Genomic DNA, 25,011 nt, shown 5'->3' on the forward strand with positions numbered 1-25,011 from the left:
TTGAAAAAAACCTATCAAATTGCTACATGTACCATAACTGAAAATTCCCCACCAGAACATAGAACATTACAGCACGGTACAGGGCCTTCGGCCCTCGATGTTGTGCCGACCTTTCATCCCGATCTGAAACCCATCTAACCTACACTATTCCATGTACGTCCATATGCTTATCCAATGACGCCTTAAATGTACCTAAAGTTGGTGAATCTACTACCGATAAACATTATCCTGACTTGGAACTTCATCACCATTCCTTGACTGCCCCTACATCAAAATCCTGGAACTCCCTTCCTAGGGACACAATGGGTAGGCCTACACCACATGGATACCAAGCTTCCATAAGTCAGCTCAGTACCAACTTTTCAAGGGCATTTAGAGATGGACAATAATTTCACACCCAAACATTGATGCCCACATTCCCATGAATGAATTTTTAAAAACACAGGGATTTCACTTTACTGTGTCTAATAATGAGGTTGCATTTGTGCACCATTAACAAGCCATTCTCTTCGAGATAAAGTTTCTTACCTGGAATGAATTTCTGCCATTTCTGGTCAACATTGTAACGCACACAGTTGCGTCCAGCTGGGTATATTATGCTTTGATCATCAAAGTACAAAACATTATTAACAACAGAGGATTGTAACCCAAAAATGTGATGGGCCTGAACCAGTGGCGTAGTCATAGTCAATTGTTAGGTAGGGATCCCTTTTTTAATACGGTTTTTCTCTTTCAATACTTTTGTCTACAAGTCTTACTCGGAAACCACATCTTCATATCTCCAACATAGCCTGCAGCTCAGGTACACTTTCTTGGTCATTGATACTTATTTACTGAGTAACCTTCCCACACTATCTTATACTTTTTTTTACAAGCTGTCACTTTTCCTACATAGCCTATGCCTCTGTAATACTTAGCTTTCTGCCCTGCCTAACATGCTGAGTCCAACTCGTGTTTTCATATGTTCTCTGATCTAGTTTGTGCCTGTCAGAAACTCTCTAACATTATTTCTGCCTGCCTCACTCTTTGGAACACTGAACTCTATTGCATGCCTTAATCACTCAAGTTCATTGTGCCTCATTTTAGCTACGTCTACGGCTCTAATTTTGCCTCTAGTGTGCTTTCTCAACATCTATCATTCTCCCTTTCTGTGACTCTGGTTAATCACCCTCCGACTCTATGATATTGTCGCCCCAGTGTGTGCTCTCTTTCTAACTCTCTACAACTCGTTACCCCTCTCTTCACTGTGTGACTTCCTGTGACTCTCCCTCTGCTTTTTCACACTCCCCCTCTCAAATCACTCACTGTCTCTATCAATCTCCCCCTCTCTCACTCCCTCTATCAATCTCCTTGTCCCTCTCTCTCTCTATCACAGTGTCTCCCTTTCTCTGTCCCTATCTCTCTCTCTGTAACTGTCTTCTCCCTGACCTTTCCTGTTTCCTCTCTTACCGGACCAGGCACACACTGTCTCTCTCTATCAGTCTTCTCTCTGTATCTGTCTCTCTCTCTCTCCCTGCCCCTTTCGCTCCGTAAACCTCTGTATCTCCCTCACACTCCCTAACCCACCGAGTTGTTGTACATAACGTCGTTACCATGGACACCTGCCCGGAACCAGTTGTACATTGACGGAAGTGACCGCCACTGGTTTTGCGGGCCGGGGGGGTGAGGCAAGAGAGTGACCGAGACACACACACACGCCTCCCCCCCGCCGGACAACTCACTGCCCCTCCGGGGGGAGGGAGAAGAAGGGTGTGTGTAAGTAGCTGACTGCCTCCGGGGGCGGGGGGAGGGTGTTGTGTGTAACTGACTGACCTCGGCGGCGGCGGCGGCGGGGAGAGTGTATGTAACACACTGTCCCCGGGGCGGGGAAAGAGAGTGTGTAACACACTATACCCGGGGGGGGGGGGGGGTAGTGAGAGAGTGTGTGTAACTCACTGTTCCTGGGGGGGGGGGGGAGGTGGTGAGAGAGTGTGTGTAACTCACTGTCCCTGTGGGGGGGGGGGGGGGTAGTGAGAGAGTGTGTGTAACTCACTGTCCCTGTGGGGGGGGGGGGGTAGTGAGAGAGTGTGTGTAACTCGCTGTTCCTGGGGGGGGGGAGGAGGTGGTGAGAGAGTGTGTGTAACTCACTGTCCCTGTGGGGGGGGGGGGGGTAGTGAGAGAGTGTGTGTAACTCACTGTCCCGGGGGGGGGGGGGGGAGAGGTGGTGAGAGTGTGTGTAACTGACTGTCCCTGGGGGGGGGGGGGGGAGAGAGGTAGTGAGAGAGTGTGTGTAACTCACTGTCCCTGGGGGGGGGAGGCAGTGAGAGTGTGTGTAACTCACTGTCCCTGGGGGAGGGGGGGTGGTGGTGAGAGAGTGTGTGTAACTCACTGTCCCTGGGGGAGGGGGTGAGTGAATATGTGTAACTCACTGTCCCTGGGGGAGGGAGTGTGATGAGACAGTGTGTGTAACTCACTGCTCCTGGGGTGGGGGGGTTGTTGTTGAGAGAGTGTGTGTAACTCTGCCCCTGGTCTGGCAGGGGTGGAGTGGACAGGTGTACCTCACTGCCCTGGTGGGGAGGTGGGGTGGGTGGTAACTCACCCTCCTGAGGTGGAGGGGGTTATGGGTAACAGTTTGCTGCGGGCATGTGGGGACAACTAAACGCTAGGGGGTTTAGTGAGTAACTTGCTGCCGGACAGATCAGGGTATTTAACTGAGGGAGGAATGGGTGCCCAAGGATATCGGGAGGTAACTGATTGCCCAAAGGATTGGGTTTAGTGCCTTGGGGAAGGGAGGAGTTAAGGGATTAACTCCTTGGGGTCAGGTGCTCACTCACTCCCTGCACAACGTGGGATTTGGATTGGATTACGCCCTGCGGGGGCGATATCAGCAGGTACTTCACTCCCCAGGGAGGTTAAGTGGGTAACTCACTGCCCATGTGGGGGGTGGAGGTATTCAGGAGGTAATTCACTGCCTGGAAGCTGTGGGTAACACCACCCATGGAAGGTTGGGAGATAATTTATCGCCCGAGGGGCAGGGTGAATGAAGCTGTCCTCCCTCATATTCGATTTCTGAGGGGCGGGCATGAATTTCACACTTGGAATATTGTGTTCAGTTCTAGTTGCCTTATTATACAAAGGATCTAGAAGCTTTAGGGTGCAGAGGAGATTTACCAAGATGCTGCCTGGACTGGAGGGCAGGCCTTAAGATGGAAAGTTGAGGGAGCTAGGGCTTTTCTCATTGAACAAAGTAGGATGCAAGGTGACTTGAAGATAATAAAATGTGAGGCTGGATGAACACAGCAGGCCAAGCAGCATCTCAGGAGCACAAAAGCTGACGTTTCGCGTCTAGACCCGGTCGACGCCGACGGAACCCCGCCCACGGCCGGCGAAACCCCGCCCACGGCCGACGCCGATGAAACCCTGCCCACGGCCGATGGAACCCCGCCCACGGCCGATGACCTCATCGCTCCGCCCACAACCTCCACAGCCTGCAACCCCAGAGGAGACAGCCACACTGAGCCCTGCCGCATCTTCACCATCCCCCCAGACCTCCCACTGACTGAGGACGAACGGTCAGTCCTTAGCAAGGGGCTCACCTTTGTCCCCCTACAACCACACATCAACAAATACCAGTCACGGTCGGACATAGAGCAGTTTTTCTGCCGTCTTCGCCTCCACGCCTACTTCTTCAACCGGGAACCCAACCCTCCTTCCACTGACCCCTTCACCCGCTTCCAACACAAGCCCTCCTCCTGGACACCACCCCCAGGCCTCCTACCCTCCTTCGACCTCTTTATCTCCAACTGCCGTCGAGACATTAACCGCCTCAACCTCTCCACCCCTCTCACCCACTCCAACCTCTCCCCCGCAGAACGGGCAGCCCTCCGCTCCCTCCGTTCCAACCCCAACCTCGCCATCAAACCCGCAGACAAGGGTGGCGCAGTGGTAGTATGGCGCACTGACCTCTACATCGCCGAGGCCAGACGCCAACTCTCCGACACCACCTCCTACCGCCTCCTCGATCATGACCCCACACCCGAGCACCAAACCATCATCTCCAACACCATTCACGACCTCATCACCTCAGGGGACCTCCCACCCACAGCCTCCAACCTCATTGTTCCCCAACCCCGCACGGCCCGTTTCTATCTCCTTCCCAAAATCCACAAACCTGCCTGCCCTGGTCGACCCATCGTCTCAGCCTGCTCCTGCCCCACCGAACTCATCTCCACCTATCTGGACTCCATTTTCTCCCCTTTGGTCCAGGAACTCCCCACCTACGTCCGTGACACCACCCACGCCCTCCACCTCCTCCAGGACTTCCAATTCCCTGGCCCCCAACACCTCATATTCACCATGGACGTCCAGTCCCTGTACACCTGCATTCCGCATGGAGATGGCCTCAATGCCCTCCGCTTCTTCCTGTCCCGCAGGCCCGACCAGGCCCCCTCCACCGACACTCTCATCCGCCTAGCTGAACTCGTCCTCACACTCAACAACTTCTCTTTTGACTCCTCCCACTTCCTACAAACTAAGGGGGTGGCCATGGGCACCCGCATGGGCCCCAGCTATGCCTGCCTCTTTGTAGGTTACGTGGAACAGTCCCTCTTCCGCACCTACACAGGCCCCAAACCCCACCTCTTCCTCCGGTACATTGATGACTGTATCGGCGCCGCCTCTTGCTCCCCAGAGGAGCTCGAACAGTTCAAAAGCTCTGATGAAGGGTCTAGGCCCGAAACGTCAGCTTTTGTGCTCCTGAGATGCTGCTTGGCCTGCTGTGTTCATCCAGCCTCACATTTTATTATCTTGGAATCTCCAGCATCTGCAGTTCCCATTATCTCTGCAAGGTGACTTGATAGAGGTTTACAAGATGCTGAGAGGCATAGATAGAGTGGATAACCACAGACTTTTTCCCTGGGAGGAAATGACTATTACATGGGCGCATAATTTTAGGATGATTGGAGGAAGGTATAGGGAAGATGTCAGAGGTAGGTTCTTCACACAGAGTGGTGGATGTATGGAATGCGCTGCCGGCAGTGGTAGTGAAGTCCAATATATTAGAGACATTTAAGTGACTCTTGATAGGCACATGGATGATAGTAAAATGTAAGGTATGCAAGATAGTTTGATCTTAGAATAGGATAATATCTTGGTAGAACGTTGTGGGCCGAAGGGCCTGTTCTATGTTTCTTTTAATTGGTTCTGTGGGAGGTAGCCAGAACTGCAGATGCTGGAGTCAGAGATAACACAGTGTGGAGTTGGAGGAACAGGCCAGGCAGTATCAGATGTGCAGGAAAGTTGATATTTCAGTTCAGGACCCTTCTTCAGAAATGGGGATGGAGGAAGGGAGCTGGGAAATAAACAGAGAGAGGACTGGTGGGGCTGGGGAAGGTAGGTGGGATGGTGATAGGTGAATGCAGGTGGGGAGTGGTGGGGTTTGGTTAGTGGGATGGGTGGGGCGGTTAGGTGGGAGAGATGACAGTATTTGTCAGGTCAAGGAGGTGGGAGGGAGGAAGGGTGGATCTGGGAAAAGGTAGGTGGGGTGGTGATAGTTTGGATGCAGGTAGGGGAGTGGAGGTTGGTCGGCAGGAAGGGTAGGGTGCGTAGGTGGCGAATAAGATGGCTGGGTTGTGTCAGTTCAAGGAGACAGGGATGAGAGGGAGGGTTGGACATGGGATGAGGCGAGGGGTAGGGAGATTTTAAACCTGGTGAGTTCTTTATTAAGGCCATCGGGCTTTAGGCTCCTGAGGTGGAACATGAGATGTTGTTCCAGAATGTGCATAGCATCATTTCGGCACTGGAGGAGGCCCAGGATGGACCTGTCACCCAGGCAGTGGGAGTGGAAGGGGGAGTTAAAATGGTTGGTAACCAGAAGGTTTGTTTGTTGCGTACAGAGTGCCGATGCTCCACAAATTGTTTCTATCTTTCTCTGTATTCACTCAGTCATTGATTAGATTCCCTACAGTGCGGAAACAGGCCCTTCGGCCCAACAAGTCCACACTGCCCCTTGGAGCATCCCACCCAGACTCATCCCCCTATGGCCCACACACCCTCTGAATACTACAGGCAATTTAACATGGCTGATCCACCTAGCTTGCACATCTTTGGACTGTGGGAGGAAACCGCAGCACCCGGAGGAAACCCACGCAGACACGGGGAGAATGTGCAAACTCCGCACGGACAGTTACCCGAGGCTGGAATCGAACCCAGGTCCCTGGCGCTGTGAGGCTGCAGTGCTAACCACTGTGCCACCGTGCCACCCCGTTGAATTGTGCAATCCAATTGCTCAATAATAGGTGACGAGAATGAAGGATCCCTTTTCTCAGAAATAGTTTCGCAAAAGGTCCTGGGTATTTTTATTTGACATGAAATCATCACCAAAGAGAAATATTTCAAGAGTATTGGTGACCGCGTCATCATACAGGATTGGGTACAATTTCTGGCTGCAATAGTCAACCACATCGCTGTGGTTCGGGAACCATAATGAACCCTTTCTCTTTACTTGATACCAAATCTGAAGTCGCCTGATCCTTAGTTGATTTCTTAATGTGCTGTTTCAAAAACCTATCTTGTACACATTGCAGGAATCCATCTCTACAGCAGTGCTATTAACTTGGTTATAGCAGTCTGTATCTAAATTGAAGTCACCCATTGTTTATTGCCCACATGGTATGCATCTCTAATTTCCAGATTTATCTCCACTGCACTTTGGTAGGAGTTTCCCAAGGTCACCAATGTCAGCTGCCCCTTGCTGTTTCATAGCTGCAACCAAACTGGATCCTAAAGTCCTCTCTTAGAAACGGACTGATTCTATCCCTTTTCGTTTTTGTCCATCCTTTTGGCTAGCACGAGGGGTCATAGTTTTAAGCTGGTTGGTGGAAAGTATAGAGGGGATGTCAGAGGCAGGTTCTTTACGCAGAGAGTTGTGGGAGCATGGAATGCGTTGCCAGCAGCAGTTGTGGAAGCAAGGTCATTGGGGTCATTTAAGAGACTGCTGGACATGTATATGGTCACAGAAATTTGAGGGTGCATACATGAGGATCAATGGTCGGCACAACATTGTGGGCTGAAGGGCCTGTTCTGTGCTGTACTGTTCTAAGTTCTAACCTGGAACTTGCTGTTGACCTCTACGACTTTTCACAGATGCCACAAGACCTGCTGAGTTTCTCCAGTATTTTCTGTTCTTGTTTTTTTTTCAGTCTTGTTTTTGTGGCTAACCACAGCCACATTATTACTTGTGAATCCTTCTAATGTTTTGTTGCACCTGCAGTGGCATTTTTAATGCCATTTACTGACTCCTGGAAGGAAATCAAAATTTCAGATTTGTTCTGGTCAATGAATGCAGTCATTCAATATATTCAACATGTGAACTTCACTGCTTCAATATTGTTGACAGAAGCCTTGACCACATTGTTGACCCCTTTTTCAGTAGGGTCTTGAATTTCATGACAGAAAGAGGACACAGTCAAATTAAAATCTAGTGCAACTTCCTCTTTATTTGTAATTCTTTAGTTCCCAGTAAGCACACAATCAACAAATTATCTAACTGTTTGACTAGCATCTAGATAGTAACTGTGTGTCATGAGGGGCCATGTTCGATACAACAAGAAATAGTCTGAGTTATAAATGTATCAAATGCCATAAGCTACCAGAGGAGTGGTCACCTGAGAAAATAGCACAGCCTGGACAGGTCAGTGGAATAATACTTCCAGGTCCCATACCCCACACTCTGACTTGCCCTGCATTCTCCAGGATAGAAAATCTTGCAACTCCTCCAATTTGACATACTCGCGACCACCAGTTGAGAAATGCAGTACTCTGACTCGCAGACTCTTGGGTCTCAGGTTTAAAGTTAACAACTAATCTAGTGTAAACTGCTGTTTGTGGAAGAGAGTTCCACAACAACAACTACCTATGGTGTGTGGGTGCGATTCCTAACATGTCTCCTGACTGGTCTAGCCTTAATTCTCAGGTTTTGCACCCCAGTCGCCCATTCTGGATTCCTCAACTAGTGGAAATAGTTTATTTTTTTCTACCTTGTCTTTTTCAATTAATATCTAGAAGACTTTGATCTGACCGCCTCTGAACCCTCTAATTTTAGAGAAAACAGGCCTAATCTGTATAGTCTCTCCTCATATCTTCGCCTCTGAAGTCCACATAAAAGACTGAGTTCAGGCAATTTGAACAGGGTTTATTTCTGTCATTGTTATGGAGATGTCTGTGTACTCTCCAACAGCTAGCTGTTTTCAGTGTGTTGTCTGCAAACATGTCTGAAAGGTCAACAATAGCACTGACTAGAGATGGGTTTCAGAGATAATGGGAACTGCAGATGCTGGAGAATCCAAGATAATAAAATGTGAGGCTGGATGAACACAGCAGGCCCAGCAGCATCTTAGGAGCACAAAAGCTGACGTTTCGGGCCTAGACCCTTCATCAGAGGCTGACTTGCGTAACCATATTGGAATTTAAAACTGAAGATTATAGAAGAGCTTTGCCTTCATGTTTGACAAGGTGGTGTAGGTTAACATTGGTTTTGTACCTGGATTATCAAATGAAAAGGGAGCAAGACATTTATTGAAGCACAATGCAAGCGAGAGGAACAACACCTCATTTTCCATTTAGGCATTCTACACTGTCAAGGTCTCAATATTGCATTCCATTCAGTAATTTCAGAAAGTGATGCAGTTATAACACAGTGTGGAGCTGGAGGAACACAGCAGGCCAGGCAGCATCAGAGATGGAACATCGGCTTCCTGGCCTGCTGTGTTCCTCCAGCTCCACAATGTGTTATCTCTGACTCCAGCATCTACGGTTATTACTATCTCTGCCTGCCATTATGTTTGTTCTCCATTTTTCTTATATTCTTTAACCACTTCCCCCAACAACCATGTCATGTTTGCAACTTGTCAACTTTTCACTTAGCACAGAGGATCAATTTCCTCCCTCTTATACCATTACACACATTTTACAGTTTTTTTCCCTCTTTTACCACTATTAACAATCCCTTTGTTTATTGTACTGGGCCACTACACCATCTGCCCTTTTGCTTCTCCTGGGCCTCTCTCATATCAGGGAGATGGAAATATGAGGAGATGAAAAAGGGAGAAGCATAGCAGACTGTGAGGAAAACAAACAACCCTGGGCTAAAAGCCAATTCACTTCTGACTCCAACTTCCATGTGAATTCTGTCAAGGTCGGCTGGGAATGTGCCAATCTTTTTGTTAGCTTGACTCCATTCACTGCTCAGTGATAGTGAAATGGGGCTCAATCTTATTCCCTTTAGCTCTGCTTCTTAATGAAAATAGCAAAAAATTACTTTATTGTTAAGCTTTGCTATGTTGCACTTTAAATAGTCATTTAAACTATTCATTTATTGCTTTTGAATGTTATTTAATGAAGATTTTTTTTACTGATTGTGGTCTCCCTCCAAAGGAAGAGAAAAAAATTAAATTTAACCTCTGCCATGTGAAAGCGTTTTATAAAGTTCATTTTGTGGGATGTGGGCGTCACTGGCTGCCCAGCATTTATTGCCCATCCCAAGTTGCCCTTGAGAAGGTGGTGGTGAGGTGCCTTCTTGAACCACTGCAGTCCACTTGCTGTGCATTGACCCACAATGCCGTCAGGGAGGGAATTCCAGGATTTTGACCTAGCAATAGTGAAGGAACGGCGATATATTTCCAAGTCGGGATGGTGAGTGGCTTGTAGGGGAATTTGAAGGTGGTGGTGTTCCTATATATCTGCTGCCCTTGTCCTGCTAGATGGGAGTGTTTGAAAGGTGCTGTTGTAGGATCTTGGATAATGGGAACTGCAGATGCTGGAGATTCCAAGATAATAAAATGTGAGGCTGGATGAACACAGCAGGCCAAGCAGCATCTCAGGAGCACAAAAGCTGACGTTTCGGGCCTAGACCCTTCATCAGAGAGGGGGATGGGGGGAGGGAACTGGAATAAATAGGGAGAGAGGGGGAGGCGGACCGAAGATGGAGAGTAAAGAAGATAGGTGGAGAAGGTGTGGGTGGGGAGGTAGGGAGGGGATAGGTCAGTCCAGGGAAGACGGACAGGTCAAGGAGGTGGGATGAGGTTAGTAGGTAGCTGGGGGTGCGGCTTGGGGTGGGAGGAAGGGATGGGTGAGAGGAAGAACCGGTTAGGGAGGCAGAGACAGGTTGGACTGGTTTTGGGATGCAGTGGGTGGGGGGGAAGAGCTGGGCTGGTTGTGTGGTGCAGTGGGGGAAGGGGATGAACTGGGCTGGTTTAGGGATGCAGTGGGGGAAGGGGAGATTTTGAAACTGGTGAAGTCCACATTGATACCATATGGCTGCAGGGTTCCCAGGCGGAATATGAGTTGCTGTTCCTGCAACCTTCGGGTGGCATCATTGTGGCAGTGCAGGAGGCCCATGATGGACATGTCATCAAGAGAATGGGAGGGGGAGTGGAAATGGGAGGGGGAGTGAAACCAGCTTGTAACTGATGTCCATTTCAAGCCCACCGACTCCCACAGCTACCTAGAATACACCTCCTCCCACCCACCCTCCTGCAAAAATTCCATCCCCTATTCCCAATTCCTCCGCCTCCGCCGCATCTGCTCCCACCAATAAGACATTCCACTCCCGCACATCCCAGATGTCCAAGTTCTTTAAGGACCGCAACTTCCCCCCCACGGTGATTGAGAACGCCCTTGACCGCGTCTCCCGCATTTCCCGCGACACATCCCTCACACCCCGCCCCCGCCACAACCGCCCCAAGAGGATCCCCCTCGTTCTCACACACCACCCTACCAACCTCCGGATACAACGCATTATCCTCCGACACTTCCGCCATTTACAATCCGACCCCACCACCCAAGACATTTTTCCATCCCCACCCCTGTCTGCTTTCCGGAGAGACCACTCTCTCCGTGACTCCCTTGTTCGCTCCACACTGCCCTCCAACCCCACCACACCCGGCACCTTCCCCTGCAACCGCAGGAAATGCTACACTTGTCCCCACACCTCCTCCCTCACCCCCATCCCAGGCCCCAAGATGACATTCCACATTAAGCAGAGGTTCACCTGCACATCTGCCAATGTGGTATACTGCATCCACTGTACCCGGTGCGGCTTTCTCTACATTGGGGAAACCAAGCGGAGGCTTGGGGACCGCTTTGCAGAACACCTCCGCTCAGTTCGCAACAAACAACTGCACCTCCCAGTCGCAAACCATTTCCACTCCCCCTCCCATTCTCTTGATGACATGTCCATCATGGGCCTCCTGCACTGCCACAATGATGCCACCCGAAGGTTGCAGGAACAGCAACTCATATTCCGCCTGGGAACCCTGCAGCCATATGGTATCAATGTGGACTTCACCAGTTTCAAAATCTCCCCTTCCCCCACTGCATCCCTAAACCAGCCCAGTTCATCCCCTCCCCCCACTGCACCACACAACCAGCCCAGCTCTTCCCCCCCACCCACTGCATCCCAAAACCAGTCCAACCTGTCTCTGCCTCCCTAACCGGTTCTTCCTCTCACCCATCCCTTCCTCCCACCCCAAGCCGCACCCCCAGCTACCTACTAACCTCATCCCACCTCCTTGACCTGTCCGTCTTCCCTGGACTGACCTATCCCCTCCCTACCTCCCCACCCACACCTTCTCCACCTATCTTCTTTACTCTCCATCTTCGGTCCGCCTCCCCCTCTCTCCCTATTTATTCCAGTTCCCTCCCCCCATCCCCCTCTCTGATGAAGGGTCTAGGCCCGAAACATCAGCTTTTGTGCTCCTGAGATGCTGCTTGGCCTGCTGTGTTCATCCAGCCTCACATTTTATTATGTTGTAGGATCTTCCCTGAATTTCTGCACTGCATCTTGTAGGTAGTACTGCTGCAACTGAGTGTCAGTGGTGGAAAGAGTGGATGCTTGTGGATGCAGTGCAAATCAAGCAGGCTGCTTTGTCCTAAATGGTATCAAGTTCCTTGAATGTTGTTGGGGCTGCATTCATCCAGGCAAGTGAGGAGTATTCTATCACAGTCCTGACTTGTAGATGATGGACAGGCTTTGGAGAATCAGGAAGTGAGTTATTCACGGCAGTATTCCTTGCCTGTGACCTGCTCTTGTAGCCACTGCATTTATATGCTGAGTCCAGTCGAGTTTCTGATCAATGATATCTCCCAGGATGTTAATAGTGGTGGTTTCAGTGATAGTAACAGCATTGTATGTCAAGGGGCACTGGTTACATTGTCTCTTGTTGGTGACGGTCATAACCTGGCATTTTTGTGGCACAAACGTCACTTGCCACTTGTCAGCCCAAGCCTGGATATTGTCCAGATATTGTTGCATTTGGACACTGACTGCTTTATTATATGTGGAGTCGCGAATGGTGCTGAACATTGTGCAATCATTGGTGAACATTCCCAATTCTGACCTAATGATGAAGGGGAAGGTCATTGATGAAGCTGCTGAAGATGGTTGGGCCAAGGACTCTACCTTGAGGAACTCCTGCAGAGATATTCTGGAGCTGAGATGACAGACGTCCAACAACCGTGACCAACTTCCTGTGCGTCAGATATGATCATAACCAATGGAGAGTTTTCCTCCAATACCCATTCATTCCAGTTTTGCTAGAGCTCTGTGATGCCACACTTGGTTGAACGTAGCCTGGATGTTAAGGGCTGTCACTCTCACCTCATCTTTGGAATCCAGCTCTTTTGTCCACATTTGAACCACGTCTGTAATGAGATCAGGAGATGAGTGACCCTGGTGGAACCCAAACTGGACGTTGCTGAGCAGTTGCTGCTTGAGAGCACTGTTGATGACACCTTCCATCACTTTACTGATGATTGAGAGGAGACTGGTGGTGTGGTAATTGGCTGTGTTGGATTTTTTTCTGCTTTTTTATGTAGAGGACATACTTGGGCAATTTTTCACATTATCGGGTAGATGACAGGGTTGAAACTACTCGAACAGCTTGGCTAGGGGAGTGGCAAGTTCTGAACATATGTCTTCAGAAGTATTGCCAGAATGTTGCCGGGGCCTGTAGTCTTTGCAGTACCCAGTGTCTGCAACTGTTTCTTGTTATCACGTGGAATGAATTGAATTGGCTGAAAATGGTAGCTATATTGCTGGGAACCACTGGAGCAAGCCAAGATGGATAATCCACTCGACATTTCTGGCTGAAGATTGCTGCGAAAGCTTCAGCCTTATCTTTTGCACTGATGTGCTGGGCTCTTCCATCATTGAGGATAGGGACATTTGTGGAGCCTCCTCCTCCAGTGAGTTGTTTAATCATCTACCACCATTCACGACTGGATGCGGCAGGACTGCAGAGCTTAGATCTGATCTGTTGTTTGTGGGATTGCTTAGCTCAGTCTGTCACTTGCTGCTTATGTTGTTTGGCGTGCAATTGTCCTGTTAGGTGGCTTCATCAGGTTGATAACCTCATCTACAGGTATGCCCAATGCTGCTTCTGGCTTGCCCTTCTGAACTCTCTATTGAACCGGGGTTGAACCCCTGGCTTGATCGTAATGGTTGAGTGGGGAATATGCCAGGCCACGAGGTTACAGATTGTGCTAGAGTGCAATTCTGCTGCTGTGATGGCCCACAGTGTCTCATGGATGCCGAGTCTTGAGTTGCTAGATCTGTGTGAAGTTTGTCCCAAACGTTATCTAGATCTCTAGATTAATACTCTGGCAATTATAGCCCTAGGCCATCACATGCCCTAAAGAAAGGTTATCCACTGCTGATATTAATGATGGAGAGAGTTCAGAGAGTCAGGAAGTGAATTCCTTGCCTCAGAATTCCCCGTTTCTGACATGTTCTTAGAGCTACAGCATTTATATTACTGGCCTATCTAGGTTCTCGGTTTTGGTAGCTCTGAGATTGTGGGGAATTTCAGAAATGGCATTGGATTTTGTTAATTCCCTCTTGAAAAAAGGTCACTGCTTGACATCTTGCTACTTTTTTTTGAAGCAGAACAGTACTTTTGTTCATAAGAGCATCTTGCTTTCAAATTCCTTGTGCCTTAATCCCTCAGTTCCACCATTGGACACTGCTTATTCTACCATTTATACTTCCTTTGCATGAAAAGTTTTCCCTCAATCTCTCTACTTTCCATTGCACCTTCCACTTTCAAACATTTCTGAAAAACCCTTCCCTTGTGTGAAGTCTTCTGCTCACATACTTTTCTTTTACCCATTTGTCCTTTCATTTGGCATCCATTGTCCTTTCTCCACCTTGTTAAATATATTGAGATATCTTCTATAGAAGAGGATTTTGTTTTAAGGCACTTCAAAAGTGTTGAAATGAAGTGAATAAAATGTGAAATCACACACATTTTATTCTCAAGCAAAGTGTTTTATCAAAACCTTTGATTTAAAATACATTATATACACACATAGTTTGCTATTGTGCAGTAAAAATAGTTATTTTGATAAGTTAAGAATTGTAAGTTTACTATTAACAATTTTAAAAAAAAGATAGTTGGAATCAAATCACTAAAAGTACACTGACCTCAATGGCTTTGGAATTTATGAACAAAATATTTTTGATTCATTTCAAGCGTTGCTAACAGTCAAGCTTTGGCATGCAGTTTCTTTTTGGTGAACGATTAATAAAGAAGTTTAAAATGGTGAGCAACAATGTATTTTCTGCTTATTCTATTTGACAATCATGTTAAAAGAGACACGTTTCTCAAAAAGGTGGACAGTTGGCACTATTGAAAGTACATATGGCCATTAGGTAAAAGAGAGCTTGGCTCTGATGCCTTGACTGCACAAAACAGACGTTATAGTAAAGGCTAAGGTATGTTTAATAGCTAGTCAGGTTCAACTCAGTCAGATAAATGTCCTATGGACTGATATTCAAATAACTGATTCAGAAGAATGAGGAAGAGTCACTAATAGAAAGAGGGAAGGGAAAATGGAATCATACTCTTGTAAAAAGTGAAATATTTAAAGTCAAAATTCACTTCACTTTAAAATTCCTTCATCTGCTTATAAAAGTACAAGTGTGATAATACCAAGAGTGATGTCATTGAGATACATTATCTCCAATGGATGCATGAGGTTTCACTTCAGTTTTTGCCATTTCAACTTCCATTGTCTGCCTGAGTGCACTGGCGAGAATGCAGAAGCTGTTTATGAGAATGATTCTAGAAATTAGATACTTCAATCATGAAGATGGATTGTAGAAGTTAAGGTTGATATCCTTGGAGGGGAGAAGATCTTGATATATTTTTAAAATCATGAGGGAGCTGATTACAATAAAGATGGATAAACTTCTGTTTCACCAGAGGATTGTAAAAGTGAGGCCACAGATACAAAGATAATTTGTAAAGCAGCAAACGTAAGCAGAGTGAAGAAAAAACCAGCAAATAGCTTAGGGTCTGGAACACACTAATTAGAAATGTGATGAGAGTCAGGTTAAATTGGAGATATTAAAGAGGACATTAGATGATCATTTGAATCAAAACAATATTCCGGATGATGGGGAAAAGGCAGGAAAATGGCGCTTAGCCATAGTGCTCAGAGAGTTGATGCTCATAGAGTGGGCTGAATGGTCTCTTCCTGCACTGTATGGGTTCCTGTGATTCTGTCTTGGTAACTCGTGTACAAATTTCCTTGATGTTGCCATCAACACACTATTTATAGAAAATATTAAACCCTAAAAAAAATACATTTGCACATAGTAATTACTTCTAATTAACTGCTACCATTTCAATGAGGGAAAATTTATAATTGTATTTTGGGGTTTTATGCAATGATGGCTGGATTTAGTGATTTAATAAAATGTTTCATTGAATTATTGCATCAAAAGACCAGAGGAGTTAAGATAATTTGAACAAAATAATTATGTTTCACAATCAAATTTTCTGCGAATATGGAGCTGTTTTGTACTCCTGTTACATTTCTTTTGTCCTGAGAGATGTACATTTTAGGACACAGCTCAGGCTCAAGGTTTGCTCTGATATGATGTTGCACCAATCATATTAATATACATGTATATCTGTTTTAGTGATGATGTTAATAAAAATCCTTTGTGGTCTCACTTCCAGATGCGATTTTAAGTCTGCCCAATTCCAACGAGGAGAGCTATCAGAAATGCCAAGTTTCCACATAGGTACACAATCAGAATGACCAAGTCAAGTGCCACCTGTAAAGAATGACAAAAATCATTACTAAATGTAAACTTTCAGCAACTTTTGAGTAATACTTAATGCAGTTAGTTAGCTCAAATTTTTAATGTAGCAATTAGTTGATGGATATTACAAACCAGCACTCTCAATGACAGCTAAGGCTCAATAACTCTGGTCACATTCGAGTTCCATATCACTAACTCTCCCAGTTGCTCAGCTGGCTGACATGCTGACTCAGTATCAAGCAGCCAGGAATGTTCCACGTTCAAGCCTCAACCAATGTAGTGCTGGTTGAGGCACTGACGGGTTGCTATTGAAGAGGAGAAAACAGTGTTTTCTCTAATTACTATCCAACAATCCCTCTCAAAAGCACACATGCAAAAATAAACAGGCAAAAATTAAAAAAAAAACAACTGCAGATGCCGGAAATCTGAACCAAACACAGAGATAATGATAGAGGTACTCAGTAGGCCTGGTAGCACTTTGAAGAGTCATACTGGGCTCAAAATGTTAACTGCTTCTCTCTCTCCCTGAAGATATTGCCAGACCTGCTGAGTTTCCCTGGCATTTTTTTTATAACATACAAGATTTGGTTCCTGTGTGGTACTGACATGATTAAAAAATCTTCTTAGGCCTTCAATGGTCAGACACAGAACTGCAACTTAGACACATTATTCAATACATTCGCAGATTGATGGGGTGAAGGGGAAAAAGGTGATCAACCAGTGCTTCATAAGAATGAAGCATTGTGTAAACAACTGCTACCTCATTGTTTACTTAATTTACTCAAACTAAGACTTAGAGTCATAGAGATATACAGCACAGAAACAGATCTTTTGGTCCAACTCATCTATGCAGATCAAACATCCTAAATTTAGCTTGTCCCATTTGCCAGCATTTGGCCCATATGCCTCCTAACCCTTCTTAGTCATATAAGATCCAGGTGCCTTTTTAATGTTGTAATTATACTAACCTCTGCATCTCCTCTGGCAACTCATTCCGCACATGCGCCACCCTCTGTGTGAAAAGGTTGCCCCTCAGGTCCCTTTAAATCTTACCCCTCTCATCTTAAACCTATGCCTTCTAGTTTTAGACTCCCTCACTCTAGGGAATAGATCTTGGTCATTCACCCTATGTCCCTCAAGATATTATAAACATCCATAAGATCACCCTGCAGCCTCTGAGGCTCTAGGGGAAATAGTCCTAACCTATTCAGCCTCTCCCCGAAGCTCAAGCCCTCCAACACTAGCAACAACCTTGTAAATCTTTTCTGAACCCTTTCAAGTGCCTCAGCATCTTTCCTATCACGGGGAGATGAGAATTGAACTCAATATTCCAAAAGTGACCTAATGTCCTGCACAGCCAAAACATGATCTGTGTGACAAGCAGAAAATATAAGGTGAGCATTCACAGCAGATTGCTGTGGCAGAATAGAGAGAGCTTCATGTCAAATGCAACTGGGATGTACTGAAATGTTCATCAGGTCCGGCAACATCTTTGGAGATAGAAACAGAGTCAATGTTTTGAATCAAATATGACAATCCTTCAGGACTGAAGAATCATATCCTAGGAAAAGTGTTAGATTAGACTCAAAGCATTCACTCTGACTACCCTGAGCTGCTGAGTTTTTCCAGCAGTTTGATTTTTATTTTTCAGATTTCCAGAATCTGTACTTTTTTGCTTTTTGGAATTTCATTCACAGCTGCCTAGAGAATATGTTTATTTAGTGAAACTGTATCAGCTTGGCTCACTCTCATTTTAGTCAGAACATTGTAGGTACAAGATTTGATTCAAGGCTTGAATATGTGAGTGTAGCCTGACACACCCATGCAATGCTGATGAAATATTGCATTGTCAGAGATTCCCTTGGGATGAGACCTCCTCAGAAGACTCTGTCAGATGAATGTAAAATAGCAAGTGAATGTGGAAGATTGTCTGTTTGAACATTTATCCCTCAACCAGTACGATCAAAACAGGGAAGATAGCCATTACCTCAGTGCTGACAATGAAGTCTGCACTCAAATTATTGCAAGTGAATTGCTTTTGGGAAATTCTTGGAAGGTAAGACTCAAGAACATCAATAAATCTTAAGCTTCTGTTACCTATCTTCTGGTTCGGAGTATGCTGTTGAAGGAGGTGATAGCAAAGTTTAATAGCATTTGGTGTTTTCATCCCTCGATGATTACTTAGGTTTCAAATAGTGAATTATAATGAGCAGAAGCATACATTACTCAGTCTTGTATTATAGGACAACCTTCTCATCTTAGAAACCAAAATCAATAAACTTTCAATATTTTATTCCAATTGTATGCTTCCTGGGTTATTGCGAGCAAAGCAGAATATAGAACTTTAACAAGGCAGCCCCAAACCCCAATACAATTGTACTAAGGCTTCTTTGTCCTTTTACTCCCCTCACAACAAAAGAACTACAAGCAATTTGCATTCATGATTGCTTAAATTCTAATTGTACCTGCAAGCTAAATCTCTTTTGTTACCCAAGTGCTTCGAAGCCTCTCTGAACATCAGCATTTAAAAGTTACTTGTCTTTTAAAATCTCTGCTTTTTCCAATCTAACTATTGAGGTGAAAAAGATCACATTTCCCAAGGTGACATTCCATCTGCCATTTTGTTGTTCAAAGAAATACATACTTGTTCAGTATATTCAAATCACAGCATTTATCTCTTTATGATGAGCAAATTTTGATCCATTATACCAAGTCATTTTGTCTAAATCATTAAAAGGCCTGTAACATTTGCTTGGATAATAACCATAGCTACACTTCAAAAACAATAATTGCTTGCAAATTGCTTCTGGGACACCTTGGATCTCATGCAAACTACTGCACCAATGAAAGTTCTTTATTTTGTCTATCCCTCAGTTTCTTAAGTTGAAAGAACAATAATGGGGCAAACTGCTAGAGGATGACAGTCACTTATGGGACTAGACTCCCAGTAAGAAGCCAACACCTTAAAACGGGCAGCAATAGAAATTAAGAGAACAAAATTGAAAACGAGAACTTCGCATTCTTCTGTTAATGGTTCTAATATTCACACCAACATGGTTGATGTTGGAATAAAAGACTTTGAATTGCTACATTCAGTAATTGCTTGTTTCCTTATAATGAAATATTCATTTCAATACAGATGAGAAACAAGTTCTTTTACACCATTATGTTGCTCTTGAACATTACTGATATTAAGAACATTAGAAATAGGGCAGGGAATAGACCATTATAACTATTTAAGGTGCCTGACTACTCAATGTGATTGAAGTTAATATTTTGCTTCAATTCCATATTCCTGCTTCCTCATTTGATTTGATTCCGTGAACAATGAACCCACATATCTTTGGACTGTGGGAGGGTGTTGGAGTTGGTGGATGATCTAGTTAAAGACTGAATGTCGCTCACTCATCAGAACTATGTTGGGGCTCTTGTGGCACAGTGGTATCATTTCCAAGGCAAGTACATCCTACCTTAGATATATAGGCCAAAACTAAGCAAGGTATTCTAGCATAATAAAATGTGAGGCTGGATGAACACAGCAGGCCAAGCAGCATCTCAGGAGCACAAAAGCTGACGTTTCGGGCCTAGACCCTTCATCAGAGAGGGGGATGGGGAGAGGGAACTGGAATAAATAGGGAGAGAGGGGGAGGCGGACCGAAGATGGAGAGTAAAGAAGATAGGTGGAGAGAGTATAGGTGGGGAGGTAGGGAGGGGATAGGTCAGTCCAGGGAAGACGGACAGGTCAAGGAGGTGGGATGAGGTTAGTATGTAGCTGGGGGTGCGGCTTGGGGTGGGAGGAAGGGATGGGTGAGAGGAAGAACCGGTTAGGGAGGCAGAGACAGGTTGGACTGGTTTTGGGATGCAGTGGGTGTGGTGCAGTGGGGGGAGGGGACGAACTAGGCTGGTTTAGGGATGCAGTAGGGGAAGGGGAGATTTTGAAACTGGTGAAGTCCACATTGATACCATATGGCTGCAGGGTTCCCAGGCGGAATATGAGTTGCTGTTCCTGCAACCTTCGGGTGGCATCATTGTGGCAGTGCAGGAGGCCCATGATGGACATGTCATCTAGAGAATGGGAGGGGGAGTGGAAATTGCAAACCATTTCCCCCCCACCCACTGCATCCCAAAACCAGTCCAACCTGTCTCTGCATCCCTAACCGGTTCTTCCTCTCACCCATCCCTTCCTCCCACCCCAAGCCGCACCCCCAGCTACCTACTAACCTCATCCCACCTCCTTGACCTGTCCGTCTTCCCTGGACTGACCTATCCCCTCCCTACCTCCCCACCTATACTCTCTCCACCTATTTTCTTTACTCTCCATCTTCGGTCCGCCTCCCCCTCTCTCCCTATTTATTCCAGTTCCCTCTCCCCATCCCCCTCTCTGATGAAGGGTCTAGGCCCGAAACGTCAGCTTTTGTGCTCCTGAGATGCTGCTTGGCCTGCTGTGTTCATCCAGCCTCACATTTTATTATCTTGGAATTCTCCAGCATCTGCAGTTCCCATTATCTCTGAAGGTATTCTAGCTATGGTTTCAACAAACCCCTAAGCAACCTTAGCAAGAATTCCTTGTTTCTGCATTCTGATCCCCTTTACGAAAGGCCAATACACAGTTGTGGTTACTTCTACTAACTGCCTACGAAAGTCATTTGTACAATCATTTATACAAGCAAAACACAGGTAGAGTTTATCCTAGAGACAACAAGGATAGATCTAAGGAATACAGATAAAAATAGTCTGATTTTTTTCACTACTTGGGCATCTTGTTATTAAAGTTCCAATCTTGCACTGTGAAGGCATAAGAAAGATGTCCATTCTAGGTTATGGGTTAATGTCATTAACATCTCCTTCATCTAGTCAAGGATGGCACTGCTTTTTTCCCATTCCTTTTCAACGCCTGTCACCTTCCTGACTCTAAATCTCTTCTGACTCCAAGGCTTCTCTGGAATATTTTGTTTACACTAAAAGATTCCTGCTGACATTAACCACTAGGGTACACGAGGGGCTGCTCTTTACTATGATTGTGTATGTAAAAAATCTCTAATTCATCCTTACAACCTTATTCACTCTAACAATATTATTTGCTTTCCTAATTGTTTGCTGTACCGAAGTACTAACTGTAGAATACAGGATCAGCCTTCAATGCATATTGAAGAGCAGGATAGAGGAGCTTCATTTCATTTACAAACCAGATGTATTTGATGATGATTAACAGCTAATTAAGACGGGTTCAGTCATCAGAACTATGTTGGGGGTCTTATGGCATAGTGGTAGCATCCTTACCTCTGAGTTAGGAGGCCTGAGTTCAAGGTCCAACTGCTTCTGAGATGTATTATAACATATCTGAACAGACCGATTATATAATACTGACCAGACTGTGTCAGATTGGCTCAATGACAGAGACAGCAGGAACTGCAGATGCTGGAGAATTGGAAGGCTGCAGGAAGGTTGACATTTTAGGCATAGATAGAAAGGTCTAGGCCCAAAACGTCAGCCTTCCTGCTCCTCTGATGCTGCTTGGTCTGCTGTGTTCATCCAGCTCTACACCTTGTTATTTTCTGGCTCAATGACAGGGCCTGTTTCCACACTGTAGGGGTTCAATCCTCAAGGCTTTGTTATGTAAACATCTCTATCACTTGAAGCAACACTGTTGAAATCCTGTCTGTCAAAGCTGTTGTCCTGGGGCCTAGTCTAAGATCAAAATTCCTCAGCTGAATTTGGATACCTGATGGCATTATTTGAAAATGAGTGGCGATCTCCTGCTTTAATGTTTAACCCCTGAACAACATGAGCAATTCAAAATCACAGAGATTATGTATCAGAGATAACGGGAACTGCAGATGCTGGAGAATCCGAGAAAACAAAGTGTGGAGCTGGATAAACACAGCAGGCCAAGCAGCATCTCAGGAGCACAAAAGCTGACGTTTCGGGCCTAGACCCTTCCTCAGAAAAGGGGATGGGGAGAGGGTTCTGAAATAAATAGGGACAAGAGAGTTGCAGTGGGAGAGAGATCCCCTGAGATTTGTCCAGAGGGAGGAGGGTAATTTCTCCAGGTTAGGCATTCCTGGAAGAAGCTTTGCAGTGAGGTTAAAATTGTATCAGAGATAACGGGAACTGCAGATGCTGGAGAATCGGCTGCTTATGGCATGTCACTGTGGAGAGTTGACTGTCGCATTTGGGTGCATAATGGCTAAGTTTCACTTCAAAAGTAAACACTGTCTGTGAGATGGTCTTAGGAGATGAGGTGTGCCATTATTTATTAATTCAAGTCATTTATCTTACTAATCTCTTCCAGATGATTATGCAGAAAGGAACACAAAGAAAGCTTAACTAACCAAGCTACCAAAGGATGCCTGGCATCAACGGGATTACTGTTCACTAAGAGGCCAACATTTTAATGAACAGATGAGCACAAAGCATAAAATATTGAGAAGACAAAGACACAGTTCACAGACTAATGACTCCAATTGTCCTTCCAATGTGCTTGATGTTGGAAAAAAGAACTTTGAACTATTAGATTTAATTCGCTCTTTGCTCCCCCAACAAATGTGCTGCAATGTTTGTATGTAAGATAAGTAATGCTACAATACAGATAAGAGACACACAGTCTCCTTTACTATGGTTAACAGGGTGGAGCTGGAGGAGCACTGTGGGCCCAGCAGCATCACAGCAGGAAAGTTGACGTTTTAGCAGCTCTTACTATCTCCTTTACCATGGTGTCGCTTTCAATTATTATTGATTGCAGGAACACAAGTAGAAGCAGGAACTACTATAAGGCCCTCTGTGCTTCGTGGTCATTCAATACAATCATGGCTGACCATTTGCATCAATCCGCTTTCTCACTTTCTTCTCATATCCCTTGATTAACCAAAAATTTGCCTATCAAAACCATGAATACACTCAATGATTGAATGTCCACAAGCCTCTGTTGTAGAATTCCAAATTCCAATTTACAATCCTGTGCTCAAAGAAAGGTATCACATTTCAGTCACATGATTGGCCCTTCATGCCTTCAAGCATTGATCTCTTGATTCCCATCTAAATGAACCAATGGTTTAAAATTTCTAAACTGTCAAACCTTGTTACAATCTTGTGTGTTTCAATCAGGTAACTTCTAATTTGACTGAATTTCACAAGTACAGGCCAGGTTTACTCAGCCTCTTATTGTAGGACAATCCCAGGAACTAATTTGCTCTGTCACCTCCAATGTTTTCCCTCAGTTTGGATAACAAAACGGAGCTTGGTACTCAGACTATGGTCTCACCAAAGTACTCATCATCGCTCCATTGATTTGCCTACTTAGCGTTGGAGGTTCCTGCCATGAGGCATTTTGAAGCTGAACAGGCCAATATTCTAGATTTTCATAGATGCATTAGCTCCCTTTCAAATGGCAGTGAGATCTGGGGTGTAGTATTTTCTTCCCTTCTTTCTTTCTTCAAATAAGATCATCAGATACATACCTTTCTTTCCCTCACTCATCATTAAGATGACATGAATCAAAAAATGATGCAGATTTATAGACAAAACACCATTCCAAATTCAAAGTTACATAAAGCGCAAATGTCATCTGCTAATGACTCCAATAGTCCTTCCACATACCTATTGTTGGAATAAAAGAACCTTGAACTATTAGATTTGATTTGCTCTTTGCACCCCAGCACCAAAGTAAATGTGCTGCAATGTTCATATTAAAGATAAGTAATGTTTCAATACAGATAAGGGACAATCTCCTTTACCATGGTGTTGTTGTCAATTATTTTTGATCATAAGACATGAGAAGCAGGAATTGCTACATTACCCTTTGAGCTGTTTTGCTATTCATATAACTAATCTGGGTCTACTAACCTCCTGTTCCCTCTCTATCATATTTGGTTTCACAAGACCAGCCTTGGCCATTTTAAAATGGTGGAGAAACACAACCCTCGGATATGACTATTTCCAATAGTCTACAACACTGAACAAAAACTTAATTTTACCCTCAAATCCAATTGATCAGAATCCTTTGGTGGTGTCCCATATTCTAGATTGTCAGCCTTTCAGAGTTTAACTTGTCAAGCCACTTTAGAATCTTGCACAGGTCAATGAGATCACATTTCATCCTTCCAAACTCCAAACAGCAAACGCACAATCTGCTCTGTGAAGAGCAACACTTTAATCGCAGGAATCAATCTCATGAACCTTCACTAAACCTCCTCAAAGACCATGTCCTCCTTTCAACTTGGAGAGCAAATCATCATGTAAATCTTCAGGTTCGGTCAAAAGGCCCAGCGCAATTAGCAAAGCTTTCATGTTTTTGTACATCAATACTCTTATAAAGAAAGCCAAATGTCATTTGCTTCCTACTTGCTTTATGTATGTACAAGGATAGTTTAGGTGCAGCATGAGGTGATCCTCCAAAAGTACTTTGATGGGGTTGGATAATGGAACTTTGGCTTCATTCTTAGTTGAATATGCTTGATACTAATTAATAACTGCCTAAAGAATAAACTGTTTTCTTCATCAGATCTGTGTCAGCCTGGTTTAGTGGCAGGACTCAACTGAGTCAGAGGATTACATGCTGAAACCCCAAATCAAAGCTTCATTAAGTTAGTAAGTAAGTTGCTTTGACACAATACTGATAAAGTGCTGCAATGCCAACAGTGTCCTGTGGATGAGCCTTAAATCAAGGCTCCCTCAGATGGTTCAATGTATCTGATGATCTTATTTGAAGAAGACGTGAGGCCTTCTTTTTAACATTAATTCTATACCCAACATCATAAAATCAGATTAATTAGTCTTTTCTTGTGGGATCTTATGGTGTACTAGTTGCAGACTGTTTAAGTGCACAGCAATAAAGTGTGCAGTTCTACAGGAATTGCTTCCCATGAAATGCCTCTGGAAGATCCAGGGAAATTGAGAAACCTCCCATCAATACCAAGTTCTTTGTT

The 25,011-nt window shown here is 45.1% G+C and overlaps 2 protein-coding genes and 1 long non-coding RNA gene across 3 annotated transcripts in view; 1 reads left to right on the top strand and 2 right to left on the bottom strand.

Annotated features, from left to right (window-relative positions):
* The window catches only part of cfap57 (cilia and flagella associated protein 57), a 77,629-nt gene extending 75,840 nt beyond the window's left edge, over positions 1 to 1,789 (bottom strand). Inside the window, exon 1 of the mRNA XM_048539567.2 lies at positions 529 to 1,789. Coding sequence (XP_048395524.1) covers positions 529 to 685 — 157 coding nt within the window. The 5' untranslated portion in view covers positions 686 to 1,789. The remainder of the gene's footprint in view (positions 1 to 528) is intronic.
* On the top strand, positions 1,397 to 24,586 carry LOC125456454 (uncharacterized). The gene is made up of 4 exons (XR_007248448.1): positions 1,397 to 1,755; positions 14,508 to 14,576; positions 16,002 to 16,066; positions 22,380 to 24,586. It is a non-coding gene; the product is annotated as an uncharacterized LOC125456454 (long non-coding RNA).
* The window catches only part of zgc:163022 (putative ferric-chelate reductase 1), a 57,559-nt gene continuing 46,876 nt past the window's right edge, over positions 14,329 to 25,011 (bottom strand). Inside the window, exon 16 of the mRNA XM_048539569.2 lies at positions 14,329 to 16,099. Within this exon, the coding sequence (XP_048395526.1) occupies positions 16,010 to 16,099 (90 nt within the window). The 3' untranslated portion in view covers positions 14,329 to 16,009. The remainder of the gene's footprint in view (positions 16,100 to 25,011) is intronic.

The sequence above is a fragment of the Stegostoma tigrinum genome, chromosome 8 (assembly GCF_030684315.1).
Source record: "Stegostoma tigrinum isolate sSteTig4 chromosome 8, sSteTig4.hap1, whole genome shotgun sequence".
Lineage (NCBI taxonomy): Eukaryota > Metazoa > Chordata > Chondrichthyes > Orectolobiformes > Stegostomatidae > Stegostoma > Stegostoma tigrinum.